This window comes from Neltuma alba, unplaced genomic scaffold (genome assembly GCF_004799145.2).
Source record: "Neltuma alba isolate B1F8T4 unplaced genomic scaffold, ASM479914v2 tig00012326_pilon, whole genome shotgun sequence".
NCBI classification, from domain to species: Eukaryota; Viridiplantae; Streptophyta; class Magnoliopsida; order Fabales; family Fabaceae; genus Neltuma; species Neltuma alba.
Genome location: NW_021636836.1, coordinates 14,711 through 33,775, shown reverse-complemented (window position 1 = coordinate 33,775; position 19,065 = coordinate 14,711). Strand labels below are relative to the sequence as shown.

The following is a 19,065-nucleotide window of genomic DNA, read 5'->3' as shown; positions in this document are numbered from 1 at the left end:
ATTCTTCAAATTATCTTACTTCTATATTTCATCTGTTATAAAGATACAAAATGGATCATAATGTTATACTTAATGTTTTATCCAAAAAAGTAATTCCAAATACATCTAAGACTTTACAAACATATCCACAATATTTCCAAAAACATCAAAAGAAGTTCCAAATAAATCCAACAAGGTTCCAAAAAGGCCTAGACCACATATGCATATAAAGGATCTTCTATTATTAGGGTTGTGATGGAGGTGTTGTACTGGTAGACTCTTGTTGTGAACTTCTACTGGCACTGCATGTTCTTCTATTATGCCCATAGTTTTTACAGTAAGAACAACGAAGTCTTGAGGATGTCCTTCGAATCTTATTAGGTTGGAAAGGCTCATCAGGTGCTCTTTTTCTTAATTTTGGAGGTCTTCCTGGTCTTCTATGATAGGACGGAGGGTCCATCTCCTCCTTATTTGTTACTTCCCACATTTCTTGTCCATTAATTGGCTTCACCACGGGAGAGTAACACTCAACATAAGCATCTATCTTCAAGTAGGGATGAATATAATCATGAGGGTCTTTTCTTTTTGCATAAATTGAACTAACTGCATGCCTGCAATTAAGAATTAATAATGTGTTAATAATTACATGCCTACAATTCAAATATTCAACCATAACTCTAAAATTTGTAACAAACCTGCAAGGTATTCCAGTTAAATCCCACCATCTACAAGTACAACTCTTACTAGCAAGGTCAACTGAAAATTTGTGCGAGTAACACGAGGCCTCAAATTCAAATTCTCTTGCTTGTCGTGCAACCCACTTTCGTGATTGACTAACTTCTTTGTCCAACCTCCGTCTTGGATTCGGACATACGCTTCCATGACTTCTAAATTTCTCTGCCTTCTTTCTATTCTCTTGAAATCTTGTCATGATGTAAGTGCGAATCCATTCTAATAAACTAATGATTGGAAGTTCTTGAGCCTCTAAAAGCCTCCCATTAAATGATTCAGATATGTTATTCATAATCATGTCACTCTTTGGATATTCATTGAAATGAGATTTCGTCCAACATTATGGAGGGAACTTCATCAAATGATCATGAGCCTCTTTAGATTTATTTTTCAACTCATGCATTTTTTGCTTCCATCCATTGACATATGTTGCTTTCGCAGCTTGCAACACCAAATCTCTAATCACAGACCCACCACTATATCTACTCTTAATGTTGGCATATAAATGCCTAACACATAAGCGATGCTCAACTTCAGGAAGAAGTGACTCAAATGTTGGCATTAATCCCTACAACAACAAAAAATATATTGTAAAACCACAAAAGACATAAATGCATATGGATAAAAGAAATATAAATGCCTATCAATTACCTTCTGTTGGTCAGAAATAAAGACCCATCTTTGTGTTCTTCCTATGCCATTTAGAATATGCTCAAGAAACCATGACCATGAATCTCGATTTTCACCTTCAACAATAGCTATTGCTAAAGAAAAATACTGCTCATTTGGATCACGTCCTACTGCTACCAGCAATATTCCACCATAAGGTCCCTTCAAAAAGCATCCATCTAAGCCAATGATTGGTCTACATGCTGCTAAAAATCCTATCTTGATAGCATCCAAACAAAGACATAATCTTTTGAATCTTGGTGCTCTATCAATAAAGGGATGATCTGTCAAAATTTTGAATGTAGTTTCAAGACTTTTTGAGAGGACCTCATTGTTGTAATCCCATAGTCTCTTATACTCATCTACAAAATCACCTTCAATAACTTGTTTTGCCTTTCTTCGTGCCTAATAAGCCTTAGGCACCGACACATCTGCCATATAATCTTCTTTAATTGTGGATATCACATCTCCAAGACTCATATTCTTATTTGTCTTTATTCTATTTTTAATCTTTTCTGACACCCATTTAGATGAAACATTCTTAGAACTAAAAGTCACACCACAAGTGTGTCTTGGATTATAAGTCTTCAAACGATATGTCATGGAATCCCTCTCCTTACTCACAAATATTAACCAATCACAACATACACACTTTATACGCCTTTCTTCGTGCCTAATAAGCCTTAGGCACTGACACATCTGCCATATAATCTTCTTTAATTGTGGATATCACATCTCCAAGACTCATATTCTTATTTGTCTTTATTCTATTTTTAATCTTTTCTGACACCCATTTAGATGAAACATTCTTAGAACTAAAAGTCACACCACAAGTGTGTCTTGGATTATAAGTCTTCAAACGATATGTCATGGAATCCCTCTCCTTACTCACAAATATTAACCAATCACAACATACACACTTTATACGGCACCTTACACTATCATTTTTAATGTATATTGTTTCATACCCATTCAAAAGTGAATACTCTCAAACAGCTTCCCTAAATTGAGTAATTGAGGTGAACTCCATTCCAAGTTCAAAGATATAGTCTTTGCACATCTCATCTAGATTATACTTTTTGCACCCACTTGTCATAACACCCTCTTCCAAATCCAAATCAGATTCATCTATAGCTTTTAATGAATCAGTTTTGCGATTAGATGATAAAGAGCCTGCATCTTCATCATCAGTCAATATTAAGGCATCCACATTATCTAATGACATGTTATCTTCTTCACAAAAAGTATCATCATCTTCCTCAACAGTAAACTCATTGTCTTCATCACTACTCCCTCTATCACCCCCTAAGTTTTATCATATGGTTAGACATCACATAAACCACGCAAATTATATTGTAATATTAATATTAATTGGAAGTACTCACTTACCCAAGCTATTTGACGCATCCATATATATATATATATATATCACACTGAAAAAAAAACAGCAATTAATAATCATGGTTAATTAGCTTTAAAATACAAAAAGAGAGAATCAAGCATAGGCATGTTTTAACATTCTTTATGGATCTTCCCAATCTCTGTCACTTTGCATTAAAAAAAAAAAAGATTTTCCTGGAAATAAAAACTCAACATGTATCATTTACATAGTTTGATGAAAACTTAATAATGATGCTGACAATGACTATGAAGGCAAAACCAAATATGTTTAGGATTTTTGATGGATATGCAGTTCAATGTAATGTTGTTATTTGAATATTTTAATATTTTTGCACAGTTGTACGTTCAATCAATGAATCAAGCACTATGATCTCCAGAAACATAGTATATTGTTTATTTCATTTAATCAAATATTATCATGAATTCAGATCAGACATCTACGAGCATGGGGACCACTGAAAACAGCCATAATTGAGAAACAAGATAAATATAGAACACATTATTCAAATACACAGTGGGACCACTAACGCACATGGAGCGCATGGATGTATTGTTACAAATTGCACCTTTCTCCCTTACCGATATCCCTCTGCAACTGTAAAAAGTTACTCTTTTATCTGATCTTCTTTGTCACCTCTACAGTGTTTCTTTGTCTTCTTCACGATTTAGTCTATTCTAGTCTTCTTGTTCTTTTCCGGTCTGGTCGTCTTCTTCGTGCCACTAGCCCTCCTTACTTGTGCGTTTTTTTCTCATCTTTATGGGGGTTACTTCTCTTTTCTTCGCAAGCCCTACCCTAGTTGAAAACATTTTTTTCAACCAGTTTCATGTGAATTCCAAGTGTGTATGACTAGGCAGCCGCATCAGTAATTATTAACGGCGTTAACAGCGTTTTCTTCCATGTAGGACGAGTTGGGATGACTGATGGATGATAAGGATCATTTTTTAAAAAACTAAAAATAAAAAGGACTGAGTCATAAGCGAGTTAAAAGTTGAAGGACTGAGTTAAAGCGAGTGATAGTTAAGGGACCAAGTTATAAGTGAGCTAAAAGTTAAAGGACCAAAAGATTAATTTTCCCTTATTTTAAATAGATAGAGGCCTCAATAATTTCAGAAAAAATATAGAAAAATTATCTAAATATTTATGTGAATTTATAAAATTATTTTAGGCCTTTAAAGGCCCGTAATTAATTTTAGAGAATTTATTTTCTCACAATTATATCGATAAAGGCCTAATCGGGAAAAATTCAAAATAAATACCTAGAGGTGGCAAAAAATTTTGAAAATTTTTAGATCATGTTTTTATATTAAAAGGTGAATTATGACGAAAATAAATGAATTTTTGGAGGTCTGGAAAAATTATGAAATGTTACTCGTGAATAGTAACCGATAAAGTGTCGGAATGGTTTGGGATGTTGATTTGGTTTGTGGGCCATCTTTTTGGGCCATCCTAAACTATGTGTGGGTCCTAAATTGGGCCTTGAATGAAGCCTAATTTCGTGAGAATTCTGGAGGCTTCAAATTAATTAAAGAAAAATCCAAAATTGGTGGATAACTGTTGGAAAATTCTAGTATATGGACACTTGGTTAAATATGAAGCTATCTTGCATTTGATGGCTTCCAAATCACCTTATTTTTTGGAATTTTGGGTGTCCTAAATCAGGGGAAAATGGCAGGTTGGTTTGTTTATAAATACCCCTCTCTAAAATACAAGAAAAATGTTAGAAAATTAGAAAAAGAGGGGGAGGTGCTGCCACTTTGTGTTCAGACCAAGGAGACCAAAATTTGAGAGGTATTTGGGCAAGGAATCATTCAGTTTTTACCAAGGAAGCATCAAGGTATGTTCAAGTCTTCCTATCCATAAGTTTTAAGTTAGTTTAGTTAGGGCTTTTGGCTTGAAAAATTAAGAAAAATTGCTTCCAATTTGGTTTGCAAATGTGACCTTTAGGGAAGGATAGAAACCTTACATGTCAAGTGGACTAAGCTTGTTTAAGTGGTGTATGGATTGTTTTTTGGAAGAAAATCAACCTAGGCTTCAAGACACATCAATTCGGCCATTATGCTATCCTGGGGTAGGAGTTTATTTTGATTTATGATTTTAATGAGTTTAAAAGGTGCTTTTGGGTAGGAAAACACTAAAGGGAAGTATTTAAAATCATTGGAATCAAAAATGGAATTTTTGGAACATAATACCTCCAATTCGCCCAAGCTTAAATAAAAGGGAAGGAGTGTGATTCTTATAAATTTGATTAAATGTTTGTGATTCTACATGAAAAATTATGTAGGAATAGACTAAGAGATTGTTGGAAACCCAGAGGAAATAATTATGTTAAAAATCAAAGAAAAGGGGGAATTAAGAAAGTTTAAGGTTAAGTGTTGTATTTAAGTTGAATGATTGTTAATGTAACTTGGAATTACATTTGAATTGATAGGTTTTGTGGAGAAAATTCAAAGAGAGCATAATTCCCTTAAGAAGGCCGAATTGCATCAAGGATTAAGAGGTAGCATTAAATTATAATTTGATTGTTGATATTGCTTGTTTAATGTGATTATATTGATTGCTTGAATTGAGAAATTATGTGATGATAATAGCTGACTCACTACAAAAAAATATGTTAATTCTAGCGGTTAGAGTGTTACATTTCTAGCGGTTTTAACCGCAACAAATAAAATTTGTAGCGGTTAAGGAAACCGCTAGAAAAACAGGTGCAAGAAAAAATTTCTAGCGGTTATCGCAACCGCTACACATCATGGTCAAAACGATAGAAAATTTCTAGCGGTTCCGAACCGCTAGAAAATATCTGAAGAGACACATTCCTAGCGGTTAGAAAACCGCTAGAAATTTTTTCCGGGAAAAAGTTTCTAGCGGTTTTCTAACCGCTAGAAACCTGCTAAACGAAATCCATTTTGCCGGGAATTAAATAATTTCAGTAGCGCGCGAAAATTACTAGCGGTTATAGAACCGCTAGAAATGTTTGGGAAATTAAACTTTCCCGCCAATTGAATTTCAGGAATGGCGGGAAAACGTTTCTAGCGGTTTTAAACCGCTAGAAATTTTGGCGCAAAATTTAAATTTGACGAAATATTTCTAGCGGTTCGGAACCGCTAGAAATGTTTACCGTGCCAGAAAAAAAAATTTATGGTTTTTCATATTATAATTTTAAAAACCATTAAATAAATTATTTTGAAGAATTTTTGTTAATTTGTATAATTAGTTATATGTTACATTTTATATATTCAAATTTTGTAATAAAAAATATGTAATTAAATTATGAATGTGTCAAAAGAAGTGAATTTAATTTAATAAGATAATTTAATTGAATATTTAATAAGATAGTTGAATTGAAGATGATATATTTTGGAATATTGAACCTATAGTATTAGGTTGATGAGTATTTGAATCAGTTGAGGAGGGCATGACAAATGTGGAGAAGAAAAATCTGAAAGGAAAGGAGAAATAAATATGTTAGTAAATTTTAAATAAAAACAAATAAAAGATACAATGAATTATAAAATAAAATTCACTTACCATAGAGTAAAGAGAAAAAAACCACAATATGAGATAGTAAGAAAAAAAGAGAGAATTATGAAGAAGAATAGGAAAGGAAGGAAAAGAGATGGAGTAAATGAATGTAGAGAAGATATGATATTTATAGAGATCAGCGACACATTTGTAGCGGTGTTTTTGTAGCGTTTTATAACATTTTGTAGCTGTTATTCATTTTCTAGCGTATATATAAGCGCTAGTATTTAGTAGCGGTTATTAACTGCTAGAAATTTAGTATTTTTTATTTTTAAAATCTGAACGGATTTTAATTTACAGGTATGTATTTTGTAGCGGTTAATAACCGCTACAAATTATTGTAATTTGTAGCGGTTATTAACCGCTACAAATTACAATTTCGTGAAAATACATTTGTAGCGGTTAATAACCGCTACAAATTACAATTTCGTGCAAGAAATTTGTAGCGGTTATGAACCGCTACAAATGAAAATTTTTTTATTTTTAAAAAATTTTTACGAATTTTAATTTATACATATGTATTTATGGACGAAAAATTTGTTAAATAATTTATTTTGGATGCTGCTACTCTCCATCATCATCCGGCCTGAAAGGACACATTTTAAAAAAATTTGTTAAATTTATGTTGTATTTGGAAAAAATTAGTAATTAGTAGTTAATTATTTAAATAATTTAAGAAAAGACGTGTACCTGATAAGTGGCAAATTATCATCTCCTTGAGGAAAGAAGTCTTCAAAATTCGAGGGTTGGAAGGGTTCACTGTCGTAAATAATGTCACCATCACCCATATCGTAAAGATCCCGTGGCTTGAGGTGAACGACCATATTCCAGTCTTTATGTTTCTCGTCCTCGACATAGTAAATTTGGTGTGCCTCAGAAGCAAGGATATATGGCTCATCATCTTCAGATGCCCCCGTATGAATAAGTCTAGAGAAATTGACTGAGGTGATGCCCAAATGGTCAGTAGCGAGTCCCCGTGAAGTTGTCGTATTTGCCCAGGAGCATTTGAACAGTGTCACGGTGAAAAGCTGGTAAGTCAACTCAATAATGTCAATTAGCTTTCCATAGTAAGTGACGCCTCCAAAGCGCATATCGCCATCACTACTGCTAGCATAACATCTCGTTCCGAATGTCCCGCAAACTCCAGAGTTTTGTGTGAGCAATCCCTGATCACGTCCAACCGTACAGAACTTGAAGCCGTTGACATTGTACGCGGTAAACCTTCGTGCATGGTCTAACGGACCGAGAGAAAGAGCTCTGAATTCATCTGTGTATGGGCTGTTGTCATTACGTATTCGACGTGTAAACCAACTGGGAAACTCTTTGTGGACTCTTTTATCAATGTCAGCAGAACGCGCACGGCCCCGTAGCTGACGCCTGAGATAACTCCTAAACTCACTATAGTAAAGTGTAATTTGTTAGAAGAGTCAGTAAGAAACAAATATAAAGTGTAAAAGCTAGTGAGCTTATATGATATATATACTTACTGCATGAAGGGTTCAACTTGGCTGCAATTTATCAAAACGTGTCTGTGTGCCTGGAGTTTCTCTGTAGGAGTGAGTCTGAAGAATTCATATCCTCCAACTGGTTTCCCAACAGGAGGAATAAAGTTGACGTGGAAGGACCGGGAGGAGAATCATCTACGCGACGCGGGCGGTTAAAAGATGTCTCCATGTCATCAAAGTACCTCGAACAGAAAGTTAGGACCTCATCCCTGGAATAACCTTCTGCTATTGACCCCTCAGGCCATGCCTTATTCCTAACATATGATTTTAATTTTCCCAAGTACCTGTAAGTTAAAATTGCATTAATAATTACGAGTAAATGAAAGAACAATGTGAAATTTAAAGAGGCGGGAATAAAAGATAATCTAGTACCTCTCTATAGGGTACATCCATCGATAGTGAACTGGGCCAGCAACCTTTGCTTCTCGAACAAGGTGGACAGTCAAGTGAACCATAACAGTAAAGAATGATGGAGGAAATATCATCTCCAAGTGACAAAGTGTAAGAATAATTTTATTTTGCAGCTGATCAAGCTCTTCCGCTACCAAGACCTTCGCACACAACTTCTTGAAAAATGAACATAATTCTACCAAAACCACCGATACATCAGAAGGAAGTGTGTTTTTCAAGGCCAATGGAAGTAACTGTTGCATAAGAACATGAGAGTCATGACTTTTCAACCCAGTAACCTTTCGAGCCTGCAGATCGATACACCTTGAGATGTTGCTAGAATATCCATCTGGTACTTTTATGTTCTTCAACGTCGAGAGGAAGATATCCTTGTTCTGCTTTGTCAAGGTGAATTTAGCTGGCTGAAACTTGTCGTTTTCATCAGGCCAAGCCTCTTCACGAATTCCCCAGGCCCGTAAATCTTTTCTAGCTGCGAGATGGTCTTTGGACTTTCCAGCTTCATTGAGCAACGTATATAGCACATTATCGCACACATTTTTTTCAATGTGCATAACATCCAAACTGTGTCGTAGCAAATTAGATTCCCAATAAGGAAGAGTGAAAAATATGCTTCTCTTCCGCCATTGCATAGGTTGCGTATCAGATGTCCCACGAGATCGTCGTCCCAATCGTTCGGGATCCACACTCTTACCAAACTCGATATGAACATCTTCTAACTGCCGCAAAATATCCATACCAGACAAAGTAACAGGAGGATCTCTCTTCTCCTGTTTCCCATCGAAGCGAATCCGTTGCAATCTAAGTCTGTGCTTGGAATCAAGGAACCGTCGATGTCCTATGAAGCACCACTTGCGACTGTGTGGAAGGCGACATGGCACAGAATCAAAATTGCACTCAGGACAGGCCAACCCAGTATGCACATTCCAGCCAGACAAAGTTCCCAAACCGGGAAAATCACTTATTGTCCACATCAAGGCTGCACGGAGATTGAATAGTTGCTTGTCATGTGAGTCATATGCCTCAACACCATTCGTCCATAGGTCGAGCAATTCGTGTATCAACGGTTGCAGGTATACGTCAATATCATTTCCTGGTGCTTTCTTGCCAGGAATGATCATGGAAAGCAAAAAGGAGCTCTGCTTCATGCACATCCAAGGTGGTAGATTGTATGGAATTAACACCACCGGCCAGATACTGTAACTTGTGCTCATGTTTCCGAAGGGATTAAAACCATCGGTTGCCAATGCAAGACGTACATTTCTAGGATCATTGGCAAAGTCTGGAAATTTCGCATCAAACGCTTTCCACGCCTCCGAGTCTCGTGGGTGCCTTAACCTACCATCTAGGTTTTCCTCAGTCGCGTGCCACCTCATGTGCTGAGCCATTTTTGATGACATATACATTCTTTGCAACCGTGGTTTCAAAGGAAAGTATCTAAGAAAATAATATATTAAAAATTTAAAATACCGAATATTTAAGTACTAAATATTGACTCAATTTAAGAAAATTGATGACATAATCAATTGTTTTAAGAATTTCAAATATCGAATATTTTTAGAGACGGAACAAGTAACACGCTGTAATAATTTGTACCTGAGAATTTTGGCCGGTTTCTTCTTTTGCTTCTTGCCCTTCCGTACCGACTTATAGCGTGACGTCTTGCATCTCGTACAAATCTCTTTGTTGGCATCATCTCCCCAGTATAGCATACAGTCGTTTGGGCATGCATCTATCTTCTTATAGTTCAAGCCAAGCTTGTTAATAATCTTTTTTGCTTCGTAAAAAGACGGAGGGAATTCAGCTTGGGGGAAAGCATCTCCCAGTAATTCCAGCAACATAGACATCGCCTTGTCAGTCATACCGCACAAGCATTTGATGTGATACAGCCTCACCAAGAATGACAACTTCGAATACTTTGTACACCCAGAATAAAGAGGCTTGTCAGCTTCGGTCATGAGGTCAAAAAATTCCCGAGCAGTTTCGTTTCTTAGAAACTCCGGTTGAGGTCCCTCTACTTCATCTTCGTTGGGATTCGAGCTTTCGTGAACACCAAAAGCATCACGCACAGCATCATTCACGGCATCGGCTTCATCCACTCGAACTCCCATCCGTGAAACTACTGGCACTGACTCAGCACCCATATCTAGCCGTTCCCCATGTAGTTGCCAAAATACGTACTCTCGCGGAAAAGGCTTAAAGATTAAATGTTCCCTAACAATATCTTTGGGATGCCACTTTTTGAAATTACATTTAGGACAGGGACACTGAATCTTACCATTTACGGCAGCATTGGCGAAAGCAAAATCCAAGAAATAGTTTAGACCAGCCAAGTATTGCGGAGTCGACCGGTGCAAGTTGATCCACGACCTATCCATGACTAATAATGCTCAAATTTCGTGAAAATATGACACAGAGCTCAAACAGAAGTTAAAATGGAATTCAGTTGAAGTGCTTCAGCTTATAAAGGAGGCTGGAGGAACGGTCATTTTTTTTTAGCGGTTACAAAACCGCTACAAATTTGTAGCGGTTTTAACAGAAATTTTCAATTTCCAGCGGTTATTAACCGCTAGAAATTCTAAATATCGGTTACAAACCGATAGAAATTTCTAGCGGTTTAACGGGAATTTTCTCTCCATCGGTTTTGAATTTTCTAGCGGTTATAAAACCGCTAGAAAATTAGGTAAAATTTGCTAATTTTCTAGCGGTTCTGGTGAACCGCTAGAAAATTGGAAACTTTTCTAGCGGTTCCTGTGAACCGCTAGAAAATTATAAAAATTTGTAGCGGTTCACAATAAAACCGCTACAAAATATGGTTAAAATCCAGTTGACTTTTCTAACGGTTTTTGAACCGCTACAAACGCTATTATTTTTAAATATTAAATAGAAATACCGCACAATAAATTAATAACATTACGAAAATAAATATTTATTAAATTAATAAATGATTATAGAATTATTTTGATTAATTAACATGTTTAACGTGTTTAATAAATTGTAATGTTGATGTTGTAATAAATAAATAAATATTTCAATATTAATTAGTACTTGACATAAATAAAATTATAGAAATAAATCAATAAAGGAAACAAATAAATATAAAATTTAGATAAATATCTAAATAGTATATAAAACCGTAAAATCAAGATTCTAATAAAATCCCATACAATGAAAGCAAATCATGGGTGGGGGCAAAAGCAGCATCATCGGGATCATCCTCTGCTGAATCCTCCGGCTGACGGTGGGCAGGCCGCTCAACCTGCTGGGACTGGACTGGCGGATGGCGGGGTAGGGGCGGGACTGGTGGCATGTGTAGGTCGGGGATGTCAGGAACCGAGATGTTTGGAGCTATACTGACCACCACATGACGCAGAGCCGTAGCAGCTGCCAAGAGCTGGTCAAGCTGCGTCTGGAGCTGACGATCACGCTCCTGGAACTGACGATCACGCTCCACTATCCTGGCCTCGAACTCTTGTCTAAGCTCCTCTCGCAATTCCTCTGAAGATGAGGAACCCGGCCGCTTCGCACTCGCATGAGAGCTCCCAGCAGTATATGAAGGGCCAGCGCCACTTGAGCGGGGCAACCTAGTCGGTGTAGGTCCAAGTCCAAGCCCGCTAACTCGACCAGGGTGCTGCGGCCGGCCACGACCCGCTAAAAGTGAGGCGGTGGGATCCAAGGCAGACCCCTGAGACTCACACAACTCGGAATCGACCTGAGTCATCCGTGCCTACCAAAATTAATATAAAGAAGTTAATTATAATATAATGATATCTACACTGTGATATTATATTAATATTTAATTTATTACTTACCGCTATCTCCTCAACCTCATCCGACGCACGCCTGTCTCGGGGTCTATACACCATCGGCCACATCTCGCCATAAGTGGGCGTGTATCCCTGCTCCTGCTGCGTCTTTTCCCTCTGTAAATGAAATCAAAGAAATAATTAGTTACAAATTAAATACATCTACATATTTAATAAATTTATTTCAAGTACTCACAATCTCGTCATAAGTGATCGCAAAGCTCCTGGATCCAGCCCTATGACGTATCGTCTGATGCCTGACGCTCCTAGCATTTCTCCTAGAAAGAGCCTGAAGCAAAATGTAAAAAAATTAAATTAAATGAGTCAAGTCGGATAAAAAATAAAGAAATTATAATTAATACAATATTATCATACCATCTGGTCAGCCGTCATCCTAAAATAGACGTAAGTGGACCAGTCTTGGTCCGGGACTCCACCAGGTACATCTGCCAGTATCTCCTGGAGGGGCCTCGTCCCGTCACCTTTCTTCTCCCTCCACAGGTCGGCCCTCCTGTTCTTCCATGCCATCCCAAGCCTCTTGATCGTGTCAGCCCTCAACTCCTCCCCCAGAATAAATTTACTCTATGATTAAAATAATAAATTAACTAAATAACAAATTATAAACAAATAATTAAGCAATTTCAATAATCAAAAACAAATAATTAGTTTTTAACTAATTTAACAATATTATAAATAAAATATAAATTAATCAAAAACAAATAATAATTAAACAATTAAGTAATTTAAATGAAAAAATATTTTTACTCAACTAAATTTAAAATTATTATAAGTAATAAATTAATGAAATCAATAACAAATTATTTTCATTTAACTACTTTTAAATAATTTAAATAAAAAATATATATTCATTTAACTACTTTTAAAAATATTATAAATAACAAACAAATTAAATAAATAAAAAATTATAATCAAACAATTAAATTATTTGAAAACAAAATATATAATCATTTATTTAAATTAAAAAAAATTATAAATAACAATTTTATATTACCTTCATCATTTCCCAGCCTTACTGCTTCTTGTCTAAGGTGATATTCTTCCAGTCCTGCACGTAGATGGGGAACAGCGTCCACTGCTGACCAAGGAGGCGCACGTACTTGTTGTACAACTGGCCACCTTTCTTCGTCGGTTGGCCCAACTCATTGAGCGGCACAACCACTCGTCCGCCCGTCATCATAGACAGCTCTCTGGCTGTCAGCCTCCGATAGGACCTGTTCCCCTCAGTGTCTGCAAAATTTAATTAAGAAATAAATTATATATCAATAAATTAATATAATTTCTATATAAATTAAATACTGATCAAAACTTTAAAAAGTTAAATAAATACTTACCGACAAATTCCACCTCATAACCAGCCTGACGTCTCGGAGCAGGACGCTGTGCAGCCTGGGGATACTCATTCCCCTGATCCTGCTCCTCCTCCTCCTCCTCCTCCTCGTCAGCAGCATCAGCATGGGGTTGCTCATCCCCAGTAAAATGAGCCTCCTCAGTCCGCTCAACACCATCCTGCTCCATAAAACTGAGGATATCCTCCTCGCTCAGATCGTAGTCATGAATGCTGGGGAATGGCTCACTAGCATCATGATGAACCTCACTGGGACCAGCTCTCTCAGGATCAACTGGGTCTTTCCCGTGTCGACGAGGCATCCTAATAACAACAAATAGTAATTATTTATAAATGAAATAAAAAAAAATTATTTATAAGCTATAACATAATAAAATAAATAAAATAAAACATAAAATAAAAATTATTTATCAATAAATTACTATTTTTACCTGAAAATAAGGATCTGCAACTGAATCAGAACTCGAATATGTTTGTGAAGAAAATTCAGCAGAGCTTCGCTTCCAGAACGATTGAAGAACTGAGAGTGGGGGGGTATATATAGACCGAGACTTTCTAGCGGTTAGGCATAAAACCGCTAGAAATTTCTAGCGGTTTTGAGCTGAACCGCTAGAAATTCCCAACGGTCACATGTGCCTCGGGAATTGGCTAGCGGTTCGGTCCAAACCGCTAGCAATTTCTAGCGGTTCGGTCAAGAACCGCTAGAAATTCTGGCGGTTCGGTCCTGAACCGCTAACAATTTCTAGCGGTTCGGTCCATAACCGCTAGAAATTGCTAGCGGTTCAGGACCGAACCGCTAGAAATTTCTAAACTCCTCGGGGAATGAAAAAAATTTCTAGCGCTTCATGCATCAACCGCTAGAATTTTTCGGTGTCTAGCGGTTTATTAGCCTGAACCGCTAGAAATTAAACGCTACAAATTTGGCGCCAAGTTCCCGCCAAAGCCTGGGGAATTTTCTAGCTCTAATTTTCTAGCGGTTAGGGGGTAACCGCTAGAAATGTGCGGGTAATGATCAAACCGTCTGTATTTTGCAGCGGTTTTTATGGGAACCGCTAGAAATATTTGGAATTTCTAGCGGTTTTGTTGAACCGCTAGAAATGTTCCGCTGCTACTTCAGCAATTTCTTGTAGTGACTTTATGACATTTGATTGTGCTTTGGCCAAATGCATAGAAACATGTCAAGCTAAAAGTGTTGATGTTCCTCTTTTGGTATGATGCAAAATATGATTTTGTGACTTGAGGATGTTTTGATGTTTTATAACATGTCACATTATACTTGCTTGATTTATATGATGATTGTAATTCATTGCTACTAAGATTTCAATGAAATCTCACTCCCCTCAATGTATAAGCAGTAATAGGAATCTTAGGTGGTGTCACTAAGGGCAAGGAGAAAGGAAAGGGATTCACTTGGAGGATGAGGGAGTTTATGTTATTAAAACAATGTTTTATAATTATATGTTGTTATGTATTATTGTAAACTATGTTGAATTATTATGTCAATGATTCAAGATAAGTACATGTGAGTAATTGACCAGAGATTATGTGTGAGTACATGTCACATGATTAGAAAAGCTAGATGAAAGGAAAAGGCAAGAATGGTATGAAAAAGGGACAAAAGTTGACTTTTTGGGAGCAAAGTTTGACCAATGTGATTTTGAGTAATTGGATGAATCCAGCTCCAAAATTTGACATGCTTATAGATATCATTTTTAGCTTTGAAACAAGTGGTAATTCACTAAATTTAAAGTTTTGTACAGAAAGTTATGCTCTTCCAAAGCTGATCCCCCATTGTCAAATCCTCTGTATTTTTAGTGTTTTATAAATAATGCTGGCTGTATGGGCACAAAATATAGTAATCCATGCTTGATTTGGATATGGGCTGGCAGTGGTACAGTGACGTGTTTTAAGAAAAATGTATGGTGTATCTATATGGTGTAGGTTTTCTGGATGCTTTTGTTGAGTGTTTGGATTTGAATTTCAAATTTTGAAATTCCCCCTATCCCTACCCTTTCTCTCATTTTCATTTCAATCTCAAAATTTTCCCTGCCCCGTACCTTTTTCTCCCAAATCATATCCATTCTTTACCTTTTACTCCCTCCTTTTCAATTGTGTTTTTAATTCTCTTTCTTCACATCTCTCTTTTTTCCCCCTCTTTCTTAATTTCTTAAAAGAATCATCGCTCTTTCTTCTTCGCTTATAAACCAGTTGTGGGAGCTTTATATCGCTGTCTTTGATGTCAATGACTCTCATATATGGAGTGAAACCTCTAGGTAAATCCAAGCCTTCTTCTTCCGTTCACTTTTCTACGTATTCTCTTTAGTCTTGATTTTACCTTTTGTTTTAGTGTATTTTATTGTTCTGCCTCTTCCAGAGGCAAAGACTTTTGGAGGTTTTGCTACATTGTTAATGTATTTAATCGAATAATGTTTTAAATTTCAGGTCAATCATTCTCTTGCTGTTTATATCATTGATCATTGTTTTCTTTGTTTGGGTCTTTAATCCTTTATCAAATCTAAGTTCGATGGTGGAAGCAATAATTAGAGGTCAAATGACAAAGTGCATTGGGTGTAAACGGGTTTTCTTCAACTTATTCATCATGGTGTTTAGTATATATGAGCTTAGATTTTATGATTATCAATTGGACTCAAAAAAGTCAAAGCAAATATTATTTTAGTTCCTATGCTTTTGTTTCAGATGTAGAGCGCTTCTAACGCAAGCACAAGAAGCTCAAATTTCAATTAAAGAAAAAGAGGTAATGATGAGGAATTTTGAGCGCCAAGAGACTGAATATATGAGACTGAAGAGACATAAAGTTGGAATTGGTGACTTGGAGCAGTTAAACCATAATTGGAAAAAGGTGCTTTTGGTGACGTATGCAATGAAGATAGATTGCATTACAAATTTTGGATTATAACAGTTTGCTTTGTTCGTAGCATTTTTATATAATGCAGGTGAGGTTATGTAATGCTAAAAGTACTGGAGAGATTTATGCCGTGAAGAAATTGAAGAAATCAGAGATGCTTAGCCGAGGACAGGTAATAGCAATCAAGTTTCGTACATACTCTACATAAATGTTACTTCAATGCAGCAATCTTCTTACTGCTAATCACAAGAAAAAGCAAAACCTTGTATTCATCAGCCTCTAACTTTAGTTAGTATTCATTCATTTTAATTTGATGAGTTATTTCAAATTGCAACTAGAGATGCAAACTTCATTTTATAATTGTCGTTGGTGATCTTCCCGATGGCAGTTCATTGTGCTTCAAAATAACATTTGATATTAACAAAATTAAGTGTTGAATGCCAACTCTTTTTCTGATATTCCAATGGAAAATAGGGTGTTAATTGGTATATAGTATCTACTTAACATTGTCTAAAATGACCCGTATTGTAGTTCATAATATTTGTAAGCAGACCATTACGGTTTCATACCCATCGGTTCAGTATTAACATGTGAATATGATGATACACCATCATGTTACCTTTTTGAATATAGACCTAATAATTAATAAACAATGACTACATTCACCAATGTGTTGAATATCATTTTTATTCTTTCTTACCTCTTTAAATGCAGTTTTGCTTCGTCATTTGCTTTCAACTTTTATCAAATGATACTTATTGTTTTTCTGCCAACCCTGTTGCATTTGATAGACTAGACTATAATTTTGGGGACGATAAACAATGTTCAATCATGACCATGAATTCCTGATCAATAAATGAAGGAGATTGATAATCATATTGAATAAATACTTGAGGTCTCTTTTATATGTTGAGATTATAATCCATGTTATTTGATTCATAAAGTTATGTATGCCGGGCTTATTGTTGCATGATCTTAGTGTTATCTTTACTAGGTTGCTTTGTGTTTGAATTATATTTAATCAATACTGTCTTTATGCTATGTAGTTTAACCAATTATTAATTTTATATTTGTAGTAGTTATTCAATTTTTCAAATTCCAAAAGTGGATTTCAAGTTCAACCAACTCATATCATACCCAAAAAAATAAATTGGATGAATCTTTATCAGTATAGACAATACTGTTTATATTATTCATGGAATTCAAATCTAAACTTTTTTTGTGATTTTGTTTTTCTATCTTCATAATGATAGTATCTTATGAATTGTATGATTGATTGCCAAGTGGAGGAAGATGACAAGCCAACAAAGAGGGATGCTTTATATCATGAGGGTGTTTATCACTATGCTTCTCAATTGGCAAAAGTACTGAGTCACTCACTCACAAGCATTCTCATGCTCAAGGTATCAGATTTTTATGCTAGCTACATCCTTGAGTTATTATTCTTTTTTTTTTTTTTTAACACCAGCATTTATGTTCACAGTTTTTCAATGTAGTTGGGGTTTAAAAAAATCGACAATTCCAGAAATGTTAGAATCTCTCTCTCTCTCTTTCTATTTATTTCTGCTGTTTGTGTTGACTTTATTTTCAAATATGTGCTTAGTGAGAAATAATAATAGTATCAAATGAATCAGTTTGGTGAGATTCCTTGTGTGTGTTTTGATTTTGAAACTGAACTCGCTAAAACATTAATTACTCTTGCATGGAATATCCCAATTATTGCCTTAAAACTGGTTTTGATGGATATCATCAAACTATCACTTTTCATCAAGCTTTTCATCTTAATTGTTTCGTTTAAACTGTTTATTCTTTCCCAATAATTCTTTGCATGTGTTTTGTAACAAATTTTGCTTTTGTAGATACCTGGTAGTTATCTCAATGTATAATATGATAAAGACCCTTTTCACAATGCTCATTATACATACATACATACATATATATATATATATATATGTATTCATTCTAGAGATAATGAATTCTTTGATGGCGTTGTAATAAAATCTATACTTGCAAGAGCTGATGACCAAGCTCCCTTGGAGTCTCAGGAGATATCAATTAGTAGGAATATTTTCAGATCTTTGTCAGATAGTGTTGACACGTATATATAGACCTGAAGAGATCATGGCCATTATCTTGCTAAACGATTTTTTTTTTTAATAAAATGAAGACCATTTTTTATTGACATCAAAAATAAACTTTTCTACAAGTTTACCCAAAAAAAAAAGCTTTAAATTATGCGTTTATAGAATTCAACATTCAAATGTTATTAGCTTTTAACGTCGTTATGTATTGCACAAGAAAAGTAAAACCATTGAATACATATTTCATAATAGATTAATTAGATAAAATTTAATGGGCATTATTATTATATTTCATTGCGGGATTTAAATTTAAAATAATGAACTTTATTTAAGTATATTGTGAGTATATTCTTCCCATGTATAATTATGCGCTTTTGAAGTTGCTATTGATTATTAACGAAATAGGATGGTGTTGGTTTTTGAAAAATCTATTTGATGGCTTACAATTCGAGCGGATTGGAAAGCGTGATAGGCAGTATTATTTTTTATCAAGGTGATATAATTGTTTCCGCATCTATAGGCACTATTATTTTTGTATCAACGTGATGTAATTGTTTCCGCATGTACTATTTATGAATGAAGGTTTTTGTTGATATGATTTGATATTCATAAAGGAATCATAAGGTTATTAAGCTAGCAAATTGAGATTTAAGTCTTTTCATAATAATTAAAACACCAATGTCAGTTCGAGTGTAATTATTCAGAGTTAATGTTTTTGTGGTCATAAAGATT

General features: G+C 35.4%; 1 protein-coding gene across 1 annotated transcript; it reads right to left on the bottom strand.

The window, feature by feature from the left end:
- Positions 1 to 223: 223 nt before the first annotated feature.
- On the bottom strand, positions 224 to 910 carry LOC114726041 (uncharacterized). The gene is made up of 2 exons (XM_028912615.1): positions 675 to 910; positions 224 to 590 (listed from the first exon to the last, which is right to left on the bottom strand). Exons 1-2 carry the CDS (start codon positions 908 to 910, stop codon positions 224 to 226), a joined length of 603 nt encoding a protein of 200 aa, XP_028768448.1.
- Positions 911 to 19,065: the final 18,155 nt, after the last annotated feature.